Source organism: Trachurus japonicus, chromosome 22, assembly GCF_045865225.1.
Source record: "Trachurus japonicus isolate A0001 chromosome 22, Traja_1.0".
NCBI classification, from domain to species: Eukaryota; Metazoa; Chordata; class Actinopteri; order Carangiformes; family Carangidae; genus Trachurus; species Trachurus japonicus.
The window spans coordinates 4,328,272-4,347,821 of NC_140928.1; the positions used below are offsets into that span (position 1 = coordinate 4,328,272).

Below are 19,550 nucleotides of genomic sequence, written 5' to 3' on the forward strand. Positions count from 1 at the left end.
GCGGAGGGATACAGAGTGAGTTGGTTAGTTACAGATAAACGGGAGGTTATGGTTATGGTTAAGGTTAGGGGGGCGAGTCCAAGTAATTTGAAACATTTGAGCATTTTATAAAATAAAATAAAAGTAACACAATAGTTACTTTTCATGGTAATTAGGCACTTTTATAATGTAGTAATTCAGTTCCTTTTTGCCCAACACTGTATACCATGTTACCATATTTGTGTAGGTTTATCTGTCATAAACAAGAGATTATGATGTATATTTGAGTCACAAAAACGACTCCCCAAAACCAATGGGTGACGTCACGGACGCTACGTCCATATTTTTTACAGTCTATGGTCAAAACTCATTTCTTTCCACTTAAAATAAGACTCATCACCTAAAAATTAACTTGTTTTTAGATAATTTTAATTTGTTTCAAACACATTTTCACTTGAAATAAGTAGAAAAATTTGCCCCACTATCAGATTATTTCAAGTGAAAATATGCTTGAAAGAAGTAAAAAAAAAAAAAAGTGTCTAAAAACAAGCTACTTTTTAATGTGATGAGTCTTATTTTAAGTAGAATGAGATTTGTTTTGACTAGAAATGACATTTTGACTAAAAATAAGACAAATATTCTTGGTAAGATATTTGAGTTTTTGCAGTGTGTGTGAGGCGTTCAGGGACATCTAGTCCGTGTGTATTGCTTTTGATGCTGCAGCAGTTAACAGTCAGGTGTCTCTAGTCCAGGACGTCTTCAGTCCAGTTTGTGTCATTTCCCATAAGAGGAAGAAGAAACAAAGAGAAGAGTCTTTAATGTGGATGCCAGCAGCTGGAGCTCGTCTCCTCCTCCTCCTCCTCCTCTTCGTCCTCAGCTCTGGCAGAGTGGAGTGGAAACTGGTCGACACCACATCACCACATCAGCATGTGGACGGAGCAGAGGAGGAACTAGACCACGTCAGAGACCTGCTCCTCTGCTCTGTCGCACGGAGAGCGGGGTAAGTAGTGCCAATTTTTACTTAAATTGCCTTTAAAGCAAGGGGATTATAATAATGCCCCCAATTTATTATGTACATATAGTTTAGGATGTTGTGCATCCCTGGGAACAATCACTTTGAATCTTAAAGCAGATATCAGTGGCACGGCCGTTTCGGCTAATGCTGTGTTCAAGGCAGGCTTTTGAAACCGTAAGTTACAGCTTCAAGTCACAACTACGACTTGGTAGCGTTCCAGGTAACCCGTAGCTCGTGTTTTTACCGTCCTGTTGTCTGTGAAAGTTCCCTATAACGGCCACTCGTAACTTCCGACCCGTGAACTCGTACCAGTTCGATCTGGTACGAGTTCACGGGAAGGAAAAACACAAAGTACGAGTTTCCTTGAACGCACCATGAGTTAGCAGCCCCCGCCCTTGTCAGGCATCAATTGGTCCTCGTGCTACGTCACCACATTCACGCGCATCCCTTGGCTGCACACACAGCCCTTCATGCCGTTCTCTCCCCTCATTGGATAACACTTGTATCCCACAAGGAAAATTTTCTCCTCGGGTTACAGCAGAGCAGAGTGACGGAGAGACTCGTGTTTAGGCTGAAATACTTCATGTAAGTGATTGCTGACGGAAAATAGGACTATTTAGGACTTATATTAACAAAAACATTCCACTGATATCTGCTTTAAATAAACTGTTTCAGAAATATAGCTTTAGAAAAAAAAGTGGTTTTGTGGCACAACTTGCCCCCGGTGCGGGGTAAGTTGTGCCATTAGAGAGAATACAGTGGGGTAAATTGTGCCATTGATATTTGAAGTAAAACAGATCATTTTAATCTCACAAATGTTAATGCTATATAAAAGCAAGACATTCAATACAAAATCAAAGCCAGAAGCGGCGATGATCGGGCCCTCGCTTGTCCTCATGTAGTCGCGGAGGCCTGAGGCACACTGGGGGCTGTGGCGCAAAGAAACGCAATGTCTCGTTCATCCACCAGGTGGCGCTATGAGCACAACCAGACTGGGCAGGTGTGTTCAGGGGCGGCCCCTCATCACACATGTTAAGTTTCGAGCAAATCAGTGACCACTGCCATGTTTCTCCTATACACAGACAGCACTGCCACTGGCACAACTTAACCCAGGCCCTTTGGCACAAACTACCCCAAGCCCAGCATTTTGAGCTGGCATCATGCTAACTGTATAGACTCATGGTGTAGCTTAATAAAGCACAAAAACATGTGTGAACTGTTTTCAAAGTTATCTATAATTGTTCAAACACGGCAATCAAAAAACCTTGATCATAGAAATTTTACTTTGGAGGGCAAAAACTTGTTTTTTGAACATAAATGTGCTTTCCTCTCAAGCCATGTGTCTCCCTTCTTGGCACAAATTACCCCACTCTCCCCTACACGTCTTTTTTATTCTGTCTTTATAATGTCAAGGAGAGAAATAAAAACAAAAACATGAAGACTTGATTAAAAAACAGGGTCAGAAAGTAAAATATATTCTTTTTCCCCCCTTCTGGTCTGAAATAATCTGATTGAAGTTCTTCTGGTTGTTGCAGCTGCAGTTTGGTCACAGCTGGTTGAAGGTCTCCGTTTTCCCATCAGGCCTCAGAGGACGTCACCGACACCGCGGCCTGCGAGCTACGGCAGTTAAACATGGTCACGAGCAAGAAATCAGTGTGGTCCAAATACTACGTACTGACATTTAGTTTAATCTTTTTTTTAAAGGGATAGTTCAACATTTTGTCACCATAATCCCTATATAGGCCAGCCCATAGGGCCCCATTGTGAACCCGGAAATGTTGAGTACCCCAAAGTTTTATGTTAGAAATATATAGTATGGGTCCCCAGTATTCAGAAACTGCCGGATGCTAACTTATATATATTGGGCAATTAGCATAACATACATCATTAGCATACATTAGCATAATTGCCTATGTGGGCAATATTCCAACAAAATTGACTTGGCTGATCTGGGCGATATTGGAGTGGTTTTAGGGGTTATTGATGATGCTGAATCCATTTCTGACATTTTCAAAATTCAAAATGGCTGTCTAAACCGGAAGTGACCAGATTTTAACCACCAGTGGGCCGATTTTGATGGATTTCAAATGGTCACTTCCGGTTTAGACAGCCATTTTGAATTTTGAAGAAATGATGGATTGGTTATTGATGGATTCAGCATCATCAATAACCCCTAAAACCACTCCAATATTGCCCAGATCAGCCAAGTCAATTTTGTTGAAATATTGCCCATATAGGCAATTATGCTAATTTATGCTAATTATGTCTGTTATGCTAATTGTCCAATATATATAAGTTGGCATCCGGCAGTTTCTGAATACTGGGGACCCATACTATATATTTCTAACATAAAACTTTGGGGTACTCAACATTTCCGGGTACTCATTGTTGGCAAGTAGACTAATAGTCACAGCAGTAGGTGATAAACACTTGTTAAAGCCGCTGATGATGAAGTGCTTATTGACACTGTTTAGCGGGAAACATCACTTACAGTAATTACACTGTATATCACGTCACTGCTCCACTATGGATGGTTGCCTTAAAGGGATAGTTCAACATTTTGGCAAACTGGCCCATTGCCATAATCCCTATAGTCATAGCAGTAGGTTCGTTACCTTTAATTGTCGGTGCAAGCTGTTTTTAGAACGGCGGAGCAGAGCTGTGAGCTGCTCCAAGCTACGCTACGGAGGCTCATTATGGGATTTCTTGGTTTCCCTCATCATCAAACTCATCAAATACACAATCCAACAACTCCACAACGCTCTGGTGGACAAGTTGTGACCTGCACATTCACCACGCTATGAGATAATAACACAACGTTACCACACAGAGTTGTTTTAGAGGGAAATACAGAGACTGCTTGATGAAAAACTGTACCTGAAGGCAACGTGCATCAACGGTTTTGCATGAATTTCCCTCTAAAACATCTCTGTGTGGTAACGTTGTGTTATTATCTCATAGCGTGGTGAATGTGCAGGTCACAACTTGTCCACCAGAGTGTTGTGGAGTTGTTGGATTGTGTATTTGATGAGTTTGATGAGGGAAACCAAGAAATCCCATCCCAACGTTACCAGACAGAGTTGTTTTAGAGGCAAATGCAGCCGGAACTACATTCCAGACATGGCTGCTGGGCGGAGGGATTTCAAAAGCGTCAATAGTCAGTAGTTCTGAGTATTTGCTTCATGTGTCGTAATGTTACATAATTTTATAGCGGTGTGGGGGTCACAACTTGTCCACCAGAGCGTTTTGGAGTTGTTGGATTGTGTATTTTATGAGTCTGATGAGAGAAAAGCGAAAGTACCGTGCGCCTCCGTTGCGTTAGCTGAGCAGCTCACGTCTCTGCTCGGCCGTTCTAAAAAACAGCTTGCACCGACCTTTAAAGGTAATTAATGAACCTACTGCTATGACTATAGGGATTATGGTGATTTGTGTGCGTTGCCGCTCCACCACCGTAGTCGCCATCTTGGAAGAGTCTGACTCCACCCACCTGCTGATAAAATACTCCTGGTAACATCATTTAAACTGGATGAGAGAGAGTTACTTTACTTTGACTTTTGAAGTTAACTGAAGTGAATACACATAAATCAATACACACACGTTCTCCATTTTCTCACAACGCAACAGTTGTGTTTCCAGGGGAGGTTAAAGGGATAGTTCACCCTAGAATGATATTTCGCTCATTATCTACTCACCCTCATGTGGACTAAGGGCTGGAAGAATTGTTGAAGAAAGTCCACTGTCCCTTCTCTGAGTTACAGGGGGTCTTGGCGTAACAGTGCATTTCAATGCAACGGTTGCAAAGGGACACCAGAGCTCTTCGTAAAAAAACACACACAAAAAAACATCCAAATACCTCCATGATGCTCGTATGTAATGTCCGTCTTGTGCTGAAGCCCCAAATTGCGTAATTGTCCCGAAAAAAATTAAATAAGTCTATATTTTAAGCTTGTTTGTGATTCGCAGTAACCGCACTGACGCCGGCGCAAATCACGCAAGATTTGGACGGACCAGGAAGAGGAGCTTCGAGAAGCTTCCGCTACAAACAAGCTTAAAATATAGACTTATTTAATTTTTTTCGGGACAATTACGCAATTTGGGGCTTCAGCACAAGACGGACATTACATACGAGCAGCATGGAGGTATTTGGATGTTTTTTTGTGTGTGTTTTTTTACGAAGAGCTCTGGTGTCCCTTTGCTACCGTTGCATTGAAATGCACTGTTACGCCAAGACCCCCTGTAACTCAGAGAAGGGACGGTGGACTCTGAAAATTCTGGGTGAGTAGATAATGAGCGAAATATCATTCTAGGGTGAACTATCCCTTTAATAAATGGTGCACCTGTTGTGTTGCACTTTTTATTTACTCATTTCAACTTCAAGAGTCACAACTGAGCATCGAACACCTGCATCCCTGAAGGTTTGAGCTCTCAGGGCCACCGTACAAAGCACCTAATCAACTGATCACTCGTTAATTCAACATCTGTCTCTTGACTCTTTCAGTTTGACGCATCAGTTTTTATATAGCGAGGAAAAATAAACATAAAAATGAGTCATCAGTCATTTTGTTTTGAAATACTTTACATTGTCATTGAGATCTAATTAAATCTAATGAAGAGCCGCAGACGACCACATTGTTTCATCATCATTTTTTATTGCTGTTAATCTCACACGAACAATCAGACAGAAACAGCCTCACTTTGAATTATTGATCAAATCCCAACAATAAAATCTGCAGATATAAAAAAAAAAAAATACTGTGAAACTGCATAAAAAGGTCCTTGAACGTCGCTTCAGACACGACGGAACTTGAACAATAAAAAAACAGGGAAAACACGACGGATTTAATTTTCCAAGTTTTGACATTACAAAGCTTTTTTTTAAAAATCTATGAATCAACAATTAATCAACCAAGAACTTATTTTTCTGAGATGGATTTGTGCTGTTTGGAATTAAACCCCTTTGTTTTCTCTAAAAGTGAACATTTCTCTTTTCAAACCAGAGATGAATCATATTTTTTTGGTTTGTGACGAACACACACAGAACTCATTCAGACTTTTTTTTTTTTTTTTTTTGTCATGCGAACAAACACAGGTTAAAAATCAAAACCTCTGAATTTAGTTACATCAACATAAAGAGGACTCAAGTTTCATCTACAGTGACTCACTTCTTACTTATTCAAACAGTGGGAAATGAATTTTACAGTATATTAAACTTTTACAGGGACATTTTTTTAGTCACTTATTTCCATTTTTTCCCTCCTCGTGGAGAAAAAAACACAGACGCCGCTACAAAAGTGCAAAAGGCAACAAAACAAGACGAGAGTGAAGAAACAGGAAGCGTTTATACCACAGAGATAAAAGGTTGAATCTTCCTGAACAACGAGAATAAAAAGGCACTAAAGGGAAACAGGCGGACAGAGCTACAGCTACACAGTCGAACCACTGTTTCATTTGGTCAAGGTCAAAAAAAAAAGAAAACGAGTTTGATATAAAAAGTCGTTTCTCTGAGATTCAGTTTTTTCAAGAAAGAAAATGAATCAAAAGACACAAAGACGAGACGTCCGTGTGGCTCAGTGGAGACGGAGCAGGAGCTGCAAACGAAACCGAATTATAATTTAGACTTTTACTAATAATAAACTCCCTGATTAAATTTGTGAGCTGAGACATTTCAGGGTTTAAGATCCTCTGGGTTTTATAGAAAAATATAATTATATGGGACAAAATAAAATAAGTTAATGTCAAATTTGGGGATTGTAAAAAGTGATATTTATAGTAAATATCTTATTTGGGGTTTTACAAAAGAACAATTTTGTGGATGTCATTTATAACGTATGAATACGAATGTAGTTTATAAATACAGTTAGTGCTTATCAATGATGAGTAAAACATTTTTAACTGTGTTTATAAACTACATACTAATGAGTATTCATGTGTTATAAAAGATGAATTCAGTATTTAATGCTTAATAGTGTGTACTTATTATAAAGTGTTACCAAAATTTGGTATTTTACAATTTAATAAAAATAAAAAATTTCAAATCACATAAGCGTGGAATTATAATCCCACTGTCATCAAACAAAAACCTGAATTTAATCAATTTATAACATATTAGATGATAAAAAACAAACTAACATTAACAAACAGGGAGTTTAATATAGAGTTTTAAATTTAATTTAAATACTTTTGGTTAATGTTAGATCCTTGTCTCAGCCCCTAAAAACCTCAGTCCTGCTCAGCTTTCACTGAATCGCCACAGAGAAACACACACACACACACACACACACACACAGCCTCATCACTCCCGTCACGTATCACTACGCCGACCTGACAGAATCAGATTTAGGAACGAGTTTCAGCTTCAGGATTTTATATTTAGAACAAAAAAAATAAAACTCCTGAGAGGTTATAAAAAACCGACGTGACTTGAACGCACCGTGGACACCGGAGGACGAAGATCAAACACATGAGACAAAAACAACAAAAACAACAAAAACAAAGACGTGCGGCGGCGGCGGAGTCACAGGTGCAGAGAGGAAACAACCACCGCCACAAACTGAAACAGAATCATGTTCGTGCACATGAAGGCGAAGGCCACAGGATGTGAACGAGCCGGACACAGAACCAGGTGAAGACTGAAGGCGGCCGCAGGTTCAATATCCACAGGAAACTTCACAGCTCATCGTCATCGTCAGAGTGCTGCTTTGACTTTTTTTTGTGTTCAAGGTCGTTTTAAGTCACATTTGTGGCTTTTTTCATGCAAAATATTGACTTTTTTTCCCCAATTGTCTCTCTGTTTTGAGTTTTTATGTGTTGATCAGATAAAGTGAGACATAAGGAGCGTTACATTTTGTCACATTTGTCACATTTGTGGCTTTTTTCATGCAAAATATTGACTTTTTTTCACCAATTGTCTCTCTGTTTTGAGTTTTTATGTGTTGATCAGAAAAAGTGAGACATAAGGAGCTGATACTTGAACTCTAATGGACATTTTCTGATATTTTATAGATCAGGGTTCACAGAAACGTCCACTATAGTTTCTTTGTTTCTTCTATATTTTTGTTGTTTAAAGAAGAAAAAACATGGAAAATGTAACCATATTTCTTCCTTTTGCCACAGGAACTAATTTCTTTACGACTTTTAAACATTTTAGCAACAAAATTAACCCTGGGAATTTGTTAAAATCTTTTTCACACATGACTCTGAAACCAATCAGAGCTCAGCAGGGCCGTTGCTAGGAATTCTGGGCCCCCTTAAAGAATACTAAAGTGGGCCCCTCCCTCTAACTTTTCCTTTTTTTTTCTTAGACTACATATGTATTATTGTTTTTTATTCAGCCTTCTTTGTTTTGATGCTAATGCAGCATTACACTGCAAAAACTCAAGTATCTTAGCAAGAATATTTGTCTTATTTCTAGTCAAAATGTCATTTCTAGTCAAAACAAATCTCATTCTACTTAAAATAAGACACATCATATTAAAAGTAGCTTGTTTTTAGACACTTTTTTACTTCTTTCAAGCAGATTTTCACTTGGAATAAGTAGAAAAAATCTGATAGTGGAGCAAGTTTTTCTTCCTTATTACAAGCACAAAAAACTTACTTTCACTGGCAGATTTTTCTATTTATTGTGAATTTAAGTGAAAATGATCTAAAAACAAGTTAATTTTTAGGTAATGAGTCTTATTTTAAGTGGAAAGAGATTAGTTTTGACTAGAAATGAGACATTTGGACAAGAAATAAGACAAATATTCTTGGAAAGATGTTGAGTTTTTACAGTGTACTATGAGTATTAGTCAGGGTCTTACGCAGAATAAATCAGTCATACAAAGATTAGACTACTGGGGTTTTTTATGGGCCCCACTGGGCGCTGGGCCCCTAGAGTTATCATCACCTTTCTCCCCTAGACAACGGCCCTGCATGGAGCTCAGATCAACACGTTGGACCGACTTCACGTTCTCTGTCCGGCTCAGGAAGCGAAGAGAGGAGGAGGAGGAAGAGGAGGAGGGGAGGGCAGTGCATTCTGGGAACAGTGCATTCATATTAGGACAGTACCGTAATCAACTAATCAACAACAACAAATAACAACATGCTCAAACATTTAAGACTCGTGAAAAGGTTGGTCCTCAGTTCAGTTCAGTTCAGTTCAGTTCGGTTCAGAGGCGCCATCCCTCCAGCAGGGGGCAGCAGCACCTGAACGCAGCACAAACTGGGAAACTTGAAATAAAAAATGAAAGCTCAGCTCAGCTCAGCTCAGCTCAGCGTGCCCTGGAGCAAGGCACTTCAGCTCAGGAACCAGATGTTCAGTCACTATGGAAACATCAGTGATCAGCAGCTTCACTTCTCCTCTTCTACATCTGCAGCAGCTTCAGCTCAATTTAGTTTTTTTTTTTTTTTTTGGAACATTTGGCAGCAAAATCTTTACTTTTTTAAGTTGTGAAGAAAAGTCCAACACAACTCATTATCACTGTTTTTTTTTTTCCTGAATTAACCTTAATGAACCTTTAAGACCCCGAATGAACTTTAATGAACCTTGAAAATCTGAAAATCTCAGGTATTTTCCAGCCTCAGTGAAAAGTGTGTCGCTCCACTTCACCTTCGTTTCTCTCAGTTTGAGACGCAGGTTGGAAAACACCTGAGTTTTTATTCTTTCTTGAACGTTTCACAACTGATCGCTGAGCTCACGCTGAGTGTGAACGACCTGAAAAACCAAAGTTTCAGGTTCAGAAATGACAACGCTTCTCTCTCACTTGTTGTGTTTTTCCGGAGCGGGAAAAATAAACTGTGTAATAGTAATTTGAGAGTTTTTTGTTTCCTCACAGTGTTTGGTGGCTCTGTAAAGGTTCTTAGTGTTACAGATGTGCTGCGAGGAACTAAAACAGGCACAGAAACAAACAAAAAAAACACGAAATAAAACCGTTCCAGACTGGTTCAGGTCTGGAGGAGAAACAGCTAAATCACAGAAGAGGAGACAAATATGAATAAATTCTCCATCGGTCCGTTTGTAGTTAAAATATAAAACACGGTTTCTGAAGCTGCGGCTGAGTTGAATCTGGGAGCTACAGTATTTGTGTTTTTTAGGTTTTATAGGAATAAAAACTTGAGTCTTTCTGAAACAAACTGATATTTTAAGAAGGAATCTGTTGTGTTTATTCCTTAAAAAACTGTAAATATAAAATCTGACAGTGGTATTAAAGTTTTAAGAAAATCACACTGATCTCTGAACACAGACGTTTTTAATTCTGCGCGTTTTGTGCAACTTAACCTTTGAAATATTAGAACTTTATTTTGAAATTATGTACTAATACTGTCTTGGTTTTTAAAAACTAGACTTTTAATAATAATTTCTTTTTCTTTTTTCTTCCTGAGCTGCATCATCATCATCATCTTTTTCCTCCTCTTCATCGTCCCAGGCGACACCATTAAACGTTCAGTTTTACACTGTTTTGTACAAACTCTGCATATATATTTCCTGTCGACCAATCGGACGACAGAGTGGGAGGAGCCCTTTGAGAAAACTCGGAAAGAGGGCGACGTGCGCTCCACAGGAAGCTGCGAGGACGACGACGAGGAGGAAACTTTACTTTTCTGCGTCAGAACGAGGAGCTGGAATAAAAACTGCTTAGAAAGAGGAGAAGATCAAACACTTTTAAAGATTAAGAAGCGTTCAGACAAAGAACACACAAACCTGAGCTGATATCTAGCTCTCTTTTCCCGTTTTTTCTGCCTCTGTACCTGAACGCATCTTTGGGTTTTTGATCCAACTAAATGAGAATTTTCTCGATATTTCTGTTTTTTGTTGTTGTTTTTTTTCAGCCTTTTCACCTGTGTGGTTCTTTGTCTGAGCTCTTAATGATTAAAAAAAGTAAAAAATAAAATAAAAATAATAACATTAACAGCATCAATGGAAAATATAAATGCGATAAACAGACACAGGTCTTCTATCAGTAGCAATCAGTGGTGTTTGCAGTCTCGTCCACTGTCAGAGAAGTCTGTTTTTTTTGCTTTAAGGTGAATCAACGGGGGCCGGTCGAGAAGAGGAGTGGATGTCGCCGTCTGGTTTGATTCTTTAAATAAATGTAAATGTCCTGAAGCTGCTCGGAGCAAAACAGGAGGAAAAAAAACTGTATAAAACTGATAAAATAAACAATAAAAAGAAGAAGAAGGCGGCAGCCGAGGCTTTAATCCACCTTCATCAGTCCAAACAGCGGCCCAAGTGGTTTTAGGGATGAAAAGAAGAAGGAGAAGGAGAAGACGAGGAGCTGATCTGAGAGCATAGATATACAGTATATACTGACTAGATGCCGCGTTCTGCTTCTCAGCGTACGTCAATAGCACCGCCATCTTGGTCCGGGGTTCTGACCATAGACATAACAGACCCGGTCAGACCCTTGTAGAACACATTTCAGTGTATTTATGCATGTGGGTGTGTGTCTGAGTATCTAAGTGTATGTTGAATACATAAAAACAAAAATTGTAAAAAAAATTCAAATTTTTTTTCTGACATTTATAATAAACCAAACGGCTTGAAAATCGGTTGAATATTCAGTGAGTTGTGGCGATTTTAATGGTTAATAGACCTCTGCCTCTGTTGACTAGTGCAGGAAGTAGACACGGCTTCCCCCTGACCAAGATGGCGGCCGCGTTGACGTATTCCACTCAATAGAGTTGCCTAGGAACACGGCATCTAGTCAGTATATATCTCTATGACCTGAGAGCAGCGAGCGTCGGGGGGCGTGGCCTCGGTCAGGAGAGCTGCAGGTGGCTGAAGAGCAGCGGCACGAGGAAGAGCACGTTGAAGCCGACCGTCCCGTAGACGATGTAGCGGTACGGCAGCTCCACCTCCATGTGCTGCCGCGCCTTGCGCACGTCGCCGCTGGGAACGCCGAACAGCCGGCACACCAGCGGGATGGTGACGGCCTTCATCAGCGCCCGCGTGGCCACCAGCACCAGCACGCCCAGCGCCAGCCGCAGCGTGGCCGCGCCCAGCAGCCCGGCGCCGAGCGCGGGCGCGGCGAGGGGCAGCCGGTCCGGCGTCGGGTCGGGCAGCAGGCCCAGCCGGTGGTTGACGTGCGAGGCGAGAGCCACGCCGGCGCCGGTGCCCAGGATCTGGGCCGTGTCGCCCCGCGAGGTGCTCCACGTGTCCAGCGTGAAGGAGAAGAGGCCGAGGCCGAGGTGCAGCGACACGATGATGAGCGGCGCGAAGCGGCACGTCAGGTTGAAGCCGTCGATCAGGTCCAAGGCCGGGAGGAAGACGAGGAGGATGAGGGAGCTGTAGAGGAAGCCCGCGATCACGTCCTGGAGAGAGACAGAGAGAGACAGAAGATGATATTTATGATGATGACTTTATATATACAAATACAACAGTGTTTCCGCCATAGTCTCTCACAGAAAAAAAATTATTGTGTTTGTTTTAACAGCGTTTCATATTAACTCATTGAGTGCCATTGACGTATATATACGTCAAATGCAGTTTTCTGCGGCTGGTAAATGGGGACGCTGTTGCGCACACTGTGAGTAATTTTGGGGCTTCTGGGATGTGTAGAACGAAGAAGACTGTAGATCAGAGCAAGAAGTGAAGAAGAAGGAGAAGACGAGTGCGATCGGTACAGAGATAAAAAAAAGTTGGGAAAAGTTTCTATTTCTAGAGGAAAACGACGGGCAGAGCCTGGAACAAGTGTAACGTGGAGCTGGAGGAAAGCTTAGCCACGGTGCTATTAGCATAGCTCCAGCATGAAGTGATCAGAGGAGGCAGGAAAGGTAAACTCATCTAGATGATCAGCACCGAAATGCCGAAGCGGAGGCGGATCGCGGAGTCAGTTTCACCAGTTGCTCTGAAACCGTCGTGACGACGAACCGAGAGATCAGCGCGGTGCGTCGCTGCCGCGGCCGCGTCCAGCAGAGAGGCTGAAGACGCCACGACGTCTCCCTCCCTCCTTCAGAGACGAGGGGAAGCAGCAGGAGGAGAAGTAGGAGAGGAGAGGGGAGGGGAGAGGAGGGGGGAGGAGAGGGTGAGGGGGCAGCAACTGCAGGAAGAGGAGAAGAGCAGGCATCACTCTGCAGAGTAGGACTCCTCCTACTTGTTGTATTTTAGTTTTTTTTTTTTTTTGTACAATGAAAAAACATGTGAAATGAAATTTTCAGACGTCTTACATGTTTTTGAAGCCAAAATTAAAACGGATAAATCACTGTTTTTCTTGAGAGACTCTCTTTCACAAAAATGCATTTTTCTCAGCTTTCTAGAAAAAAAGTGGTCTTTTTGGTGCAACCAGGCTCTATTCAACTTAAGATAAATTAAGAATGGAACAAGGTACAAACAAATGGTTTTTTCCCTAGTTAAATAGAGAGTCTCCTCTTTCCTTTGAGCTATTTTGTGTTTTCAGAGTCATAATACAAAATATTTTCTTGGTCTTAAAATATTACTCAAAATGCCCCGAAACGCTGGCACATGGCACTGACCATTTTATAAAAGGTCTGGCACTCAAAGAGTTAACTTATAGAGGTTTCATTGACAACATACTTTGTGACATTCATGACAATAAAGCAAATTTGAATTGAATTGAGAGAGATGAGAGAGAGAGAGAGAGAGAGAGAGAGAGAGAGAGAGAGAGAGAGCGAAAGTGAGAGATGAGAGAGAGTGAAAGAGCGCAAAAGAGTTGAAGTTGAAGTTTTTCATTTCATTTTTTCCAGACTGAGCCTTTTGGTTCAGGTTCCTCAATGGAGCTCAGGTCATGGACAATAATAATCCATAAACTATGTTATCTATTAGTTATAATCACATATCATTTGGTTTGATTGTTTTGGATGCTGTTGTCCATTGTTTTTCAGATTTTATTTAGTTTTTTATTGTTTTATTGATTAATGATTCTCGATTCTCACTGCTGCCATGTCTTTGTTACATGATATAAATAAAGTTATTATTATTATTATTACTAGGAGTATTCAATACCTCTTTTTTTCAGACCGAGTATGAGTACAAGTATTCACTCTTGAGTACTCACCGATACTGAGTACTGATACCACCTGTACTTTTTCTATATACAATATAATAATAATAATATATAAAAACATTTCAATGAACACAATGACAGATCATTTTGAACCTCTGTCTGTGATCACTTATTAATTTGATTATATGTGATTATAAATTAGATTATGAGTGATGTCACTGTCTAAAACAGGGAAGAAAAACATCCACGACTTTTTAAACGGATTCATCAAAATCACCTGGAGCTGCAGTTGTTTTAATAAAAGGTCAAATATGTCTTATTTTCAGAAAAACACCTGACTGAGTTCACAGCTGCAGGTCGTGAGTGTGTGTTATCTGGGGATTAGCGAGTGTGCGAAGGACGGACACAGTCAGAGAGTTCATGGTGCCACTACTCGAAGGGTAAAAGCCTCTTTCACACACAAGATAAAATGTACAACCGACAAACAATAAACCAATAAAGATCGATCGATGTCCTGCATCGTTGATAACAGACAACAAAGCTTTGCTTCATGCAGTCGAGTTCATATCCAGATAAAAACGAACTCCAGAGACAAAAGTTCAGCGTGACGACCTCTCGCAGATAAATATTTGTTGGTGCATTTCCTTCTCATGGACGCAGGAAGTTGAAGACTGCTGACAGGAAACAGGAAGTCAGCGAGCGACAACATGGCCGTGAACTCTGCACACAAACACAAAGGTCAGCATTTTTTTAATTTTATTTTTATTGACCTGAGCCGCAAAGTGAGAGTCAACTTCCTGCTCCTAATCAGCGGCTTTAACCTTTAAAACACATCACTGAGTTTACGACGACTGAAGCAGCGACGGCTCAACAGGAAACTGACGATATCTGATCACGAGATGAATTTGTGATGAAATACATGAATCTGCTTTTATTAAATTACCCGATTAGTTTGTATTTATGCTTCAGGACAAAGTCTGAAAGTGAATTTCTTTAACTTTTACTCGGGAAGTGATGCTGCAGAGTCGCCACCGTTTCCCTGAGCTTCAGTAGATTGTACTAACTCAGTCGTCTGGAGGTTTGTTTGGTTTTTAACGTCGAACTAGGGGTCAACAGATTATCAACATGGTTGATAATATCTGCATAATTCTGCACAATAATCGACATCGGACGTTTTTTTCCCACCAATAACCGATGAAACAAATGTATTATAAAACGCACTCCTTTGGCTCGTCTCGCTCACTGAACCAAGGTTTGTGTTGGAGTTTGTGTTGTTCTAGAAAGAATTTGTTTATACACATCACAGATTTTTAAAGTGCAAAAAAACCAAAACAAACAGTTCATTGTATTCAGTCTAATCCCAGGTGTGTTATTCTAAATTTTGACAACAAAATTTCAATTTTTACTGCAAATGAATGTTCTAAATATCCGTTATTGGTTTCCTTGATTGCTAATAATCGGTATCGGCCTGTAAAAAACATATCGATCCACTAACTGTGAAGTTAGTGAAAGTCTGTGGCGACTAAAAGCAGCAGCACATCTCGATTATTCAGTGTCAAACAGAGGCAGTGAAGATTAACAATCCTTCAAAACTGATCAAAATTCAATTTGAGCTATTGTCTTTAGGATATTTCAACTTCAGCTCCAACTGTCACTGTTGGTTCAGTAACAGATCTGAGTTCTTCCTGACAGTCACAGGTGTGAATGATTCATTATTGTGAATGTGATCCTTTGTTTTACAGTTATCTTATCTATGTTTTATAGCCTTTTTTTTAATTTTATCTGCTCTAGTCCTTCTACACTACAGAGGGATTTAATTGTTGTACAAATGGCACAATGACAAATAAAGTGTAACTGAACTTTCTGCCAGGTTGTAGTTTTAAAACTACGTCACAAAGCTGTTGATATACGGTGTCATGTTTCATGGTTAAAGTGGGTCAGGTCTCAAATTACGGGTTGGGGTTGGTTTCAACGTCACACACCTGTAGATCTGATCCTGTATCAGCCTTTCAGTCCTCACTGTTGAGGTTTCTCCTTTAGACAACGTGACATTTAGGCCGTTAGTGTGTGTGTGTTGCAGGGTAATGAGTACATGCACAGTGGGCACAGTGTGTGTAAATCAGGCCGACCTGAGTGTCTGATTTCCCCTGGAGAAGAAATCGATAACTGTTACTGTTGTTGTGTTATTTACACCAGAGTTCGTCCTCCAGCCACAGCACCGATGGCTCGGCCCAACGTGGCATCAAACCAAGGTCCTGCTGCAAGTTTAAACGTCTATTTGGCTGCTTAACCTGTAGGAAAAAGGACCCGAAGTGCTGTGTGGGTGTTTTCTTTCTACACACACACACACACCGGTGCACATTGAATGGGTGGAGCAATGTCAACTTAAGCTTCCAGAGTGAATTGTTTTTAAGACTTTTGATGAAGGTGCAGTAAGACCGAAACGTCAGTTTTCATTATTAAAAGGTTTTCTTTTTCCTTTTCTCAAGACGTGAGTGACGCTTTCCTACACACCTGGATCTAACCTTTTGGATGTCTAAATACTTTTCAGTTAAATATCTTCCAGTGTTTCTAAAATCAGATGCCACTAATGCTAAAACAACACTTGTCTAAACTGTGTTTGTTCCAAGAGGCCAAATGGAGAGTCAGTCACTAAAACCTTTATAAAATCTAAATGCTTTGTGATATTCTCATCTACTTTGGTAGAGTTGAAGTCTAGGAGTTGTTGAATTCATTCAGTGGCGTCTCTATACATAGACTCATCGCTATCATGGCGTTTTCCACAATGTTACCGACACCGGAGGTAAATTCTCTGAGGTCTTGACTCTCCATTGAAACCAAGATGGTACATATGGACGTGATCAATGAGAGGGAAGATGGCGGACACGGACGCCGCCAGAGGTCCAATCCATACCAGAAGTTCCAACCAGAAGTTGCGCTTTTTTTGTGTATCTTATTCATTACATTATATTATTTATGTAATATAATACACTAACTCTGAATCAATGAAACATTTACATTGTAACTCTGTTATTAGTGTTTTTTTCTTACTAACTTCTCAGTTTTACATCCTGAAAGTCATGTGAATGATTGTTCAAGTGTTTTAAATCTGGCCACTTCATGCAAAATAAACACATAGGGAAGACAAACATCCTTTATACTTACTCAGTTATAATCCCTGTAATCCATTTGGATTAACATATACTTTTTTAATTTATAGTTTTATGTCGGATTTCAAACTTGAGGTAGATCAGATTTCCGGTATGGAGCTGCAAATAATATACACGAAGAAGACCAACTTCTGGTTAGGACTTCTGGTATGGATTGGACCTATGGATCACTGTGGAGCTATTCTTGATTTATTTGGGGTATAGGTCTGTTTAGGAGGTTAAACACATGTCGTGTTGGTCGGTTCGAGCCCTGGTTTCACCGGTGCTGAAGCTGCAGAGCTGGCGTCTAAAGGTGACAGGGTGGTCGACTGTGATTGATCACCGCCGCCTCTGCTGAACCGTTATCAGCCCTGAAAGCTCCACACAAGTAGAGGGAGCTCTGAAACAACGAGCCGCCTCAGCTGCAGTGTAAAAGGTCCAGGAGGAGCCGGTGGCGTGGTGGCGTGGTGGTGCAGCAGCGTGGGGAACAACCGGTGTGGTCATCTGGGAGAAGCTTTTATCTAAAGTGCTTTAGAATGAAAATAAATGAGTGTGTATACATCGTCCGGCTGGAAACACAACCACTAATAGTCGTGTGTATATAAAACCCGACCCAGTGTGACTCCTATCTAGACATGTAATCACTTAATGGACCCGGCCATCGGCGTCATCCATTAACCGTCTGTACGGGTTCAATAAGTGTCGGAGCTGCAGACATGTGAGTGATAACGCTCCCTACACTTTATCGGAGCTGCTTCGACGGGTTGTGAATGTGTTCGGTCCATAAAGGGTCAGATGACGGTGAACATCCACATCGGTTTGGTGCCAAACGAGAAAGTAAAATCCAAATATATCCAGTTGTTATCTTGTAAAACATGTAAACATTTATGCGGGGCTTTAAAACCCAGACGAGAGCAGGAGGAAGAGAAGGACAAAGACCTGAAAGGAAGTTACAGAAAGTTTCTGATTCGTCGGAAGCTGAAACTAAAGCCACAGACAAACGGTCCAACCGTCTGGTGTGTGTCTGCATCAGTGACTACACCTCCTTTCTGTTACCCAACGGTTAAAAGAGTGTTTCATTAATAATAACCGAAACAGAAACCGTCAGTTTAAGTTCTCAAAACGTTTGTTCTGTTCAAAAGAAACCAACCACACCCTGACACAAGAAGCTGAAAGCTTTGTTCTGGTTTCTATTAAAAGGTTTTAGCTCATTAAAATATAATTTATATGACTCTTAAGTTGGTTATATATAGTTTCTGTTAATTGATTATGTGACGAATTGAATCGTAACAAATTAACTTAATCAGGAACCATATGCTCTACACTGTGACGGTCATTAAAACACAGTTTTCTGTTTAGTTTGAAGAGTTTCCTGTTAGATTATGTGATGCTCTTTTAAACATTTTATAAAAAATAAAAAATAAAATGGAGCATATGATGTTGAAGAGAAACATTAACGTTTGTAGGAGCTCTGACATCACAAAACAGAGAAGTGATGAACAACTTTGCACCAATGAGTGCACTGGTTTTAATCAAACATCTGTGCTTCTCATTTGTTCTTCACTAATTCTGTAAAACGCCTGTGAAACAAGTTCAAACAGCGAAGAGCAGAGTGAAAGTTTGGTGAAGGCTTTGCACATGTCAACAACAACAACAACAACCACAACCACAACAGCAGCAGCAGCAGCAGAACAGCTTTTTGTCTCGGAGCTCTTCCTGCAGAACAAAGGAGGAGGAAGTCGTTTCATTGGGCGTGATGATTTCCAGAACGCATTAAGTGCCCTGCAGGCCCGGCATGTGTTCGAGCTGCATCCACTCCCTCAAACACAACAACAGTCCCCATCTGGCTGCAGACATCACGCCGGGTCATCAGAGGTGGAAACGAGCTCTGCAGACCGGTCTCACACCCCGACCGGACTCGAACCGACACGACCCCGAGTCCGGGTTTCGAAGGTCTCGACCCGAACGCTGTGTTTCTGAGATCAGCGCTGTTTAAACAAAGCGCTGGTTAAAGAAAACACGAGGCTGATTACCGCGGCTCGCTGCTTCCTGTTCACACTCGGTCAGTTCTCAACATGCACTTGCAGGCACGTTCTGTTATTTAAGGACGACCATTGTGAATAAAACATCCCATAAATCCCCTGATGAATCATAGAAAAGAAGATTTAGTATATCTGCAGAATCATCTTGTTGTTAAGTTTTCTTTGGTATCAACAACCAGAACCAGTGATGCTACAATATAAAACAGCTAAAACCCCAAAGAGTAACTTTATTTAATTAAAATCGCTGGTGATATTATACGTCCTGTTTACAAAAAAGTGTTAAACAAAGCAGAATATGTTTTATATATTAGAAGTAGCCACCTTTTGATTTGATTTCATCAAAACGTGTTTTTGTTTTCCAACAGTCTTGAAGGAGTTTCCAGAGGAGCTGAGCACTTGTTGCTGTTTTACCTTCACTCTGTGC

The 19,550-nt window shown here is 40.6% G+C and overlaps 1 protein-coding gene across 1 annotated transcript in view; it reads right to left on the reverse strand.

The window, feature by feature from the left end:
* Positions 1-10,106: 10,106 nt before the first annotated feature.
* sgpp1b (sphingosine-1-phosphate phosphatase 1b) overlaps positions 10,107-19,550 on the reverse strand; it is a 29,455-nt gene continuing 20,011 nt past the window's right edge. Inside the window, exons 3-4 of the mRNA XM_085767563.1 lie at positions 11,697-12,283; positions 10,107-11,252 (exon numbers count right to left, since the gene is read on the reverse strand). Coding sequence (XP_085623689.1) covers positions 11,732-12,283 — 552 coding nt within the window. The 3' untranslated portion in view covers positions 10,107-11,252; positions 11,697-11,731. The remainder of the gene's footprint in view (positions 11,253-11,696; positions 12,284-19,550) is intronic.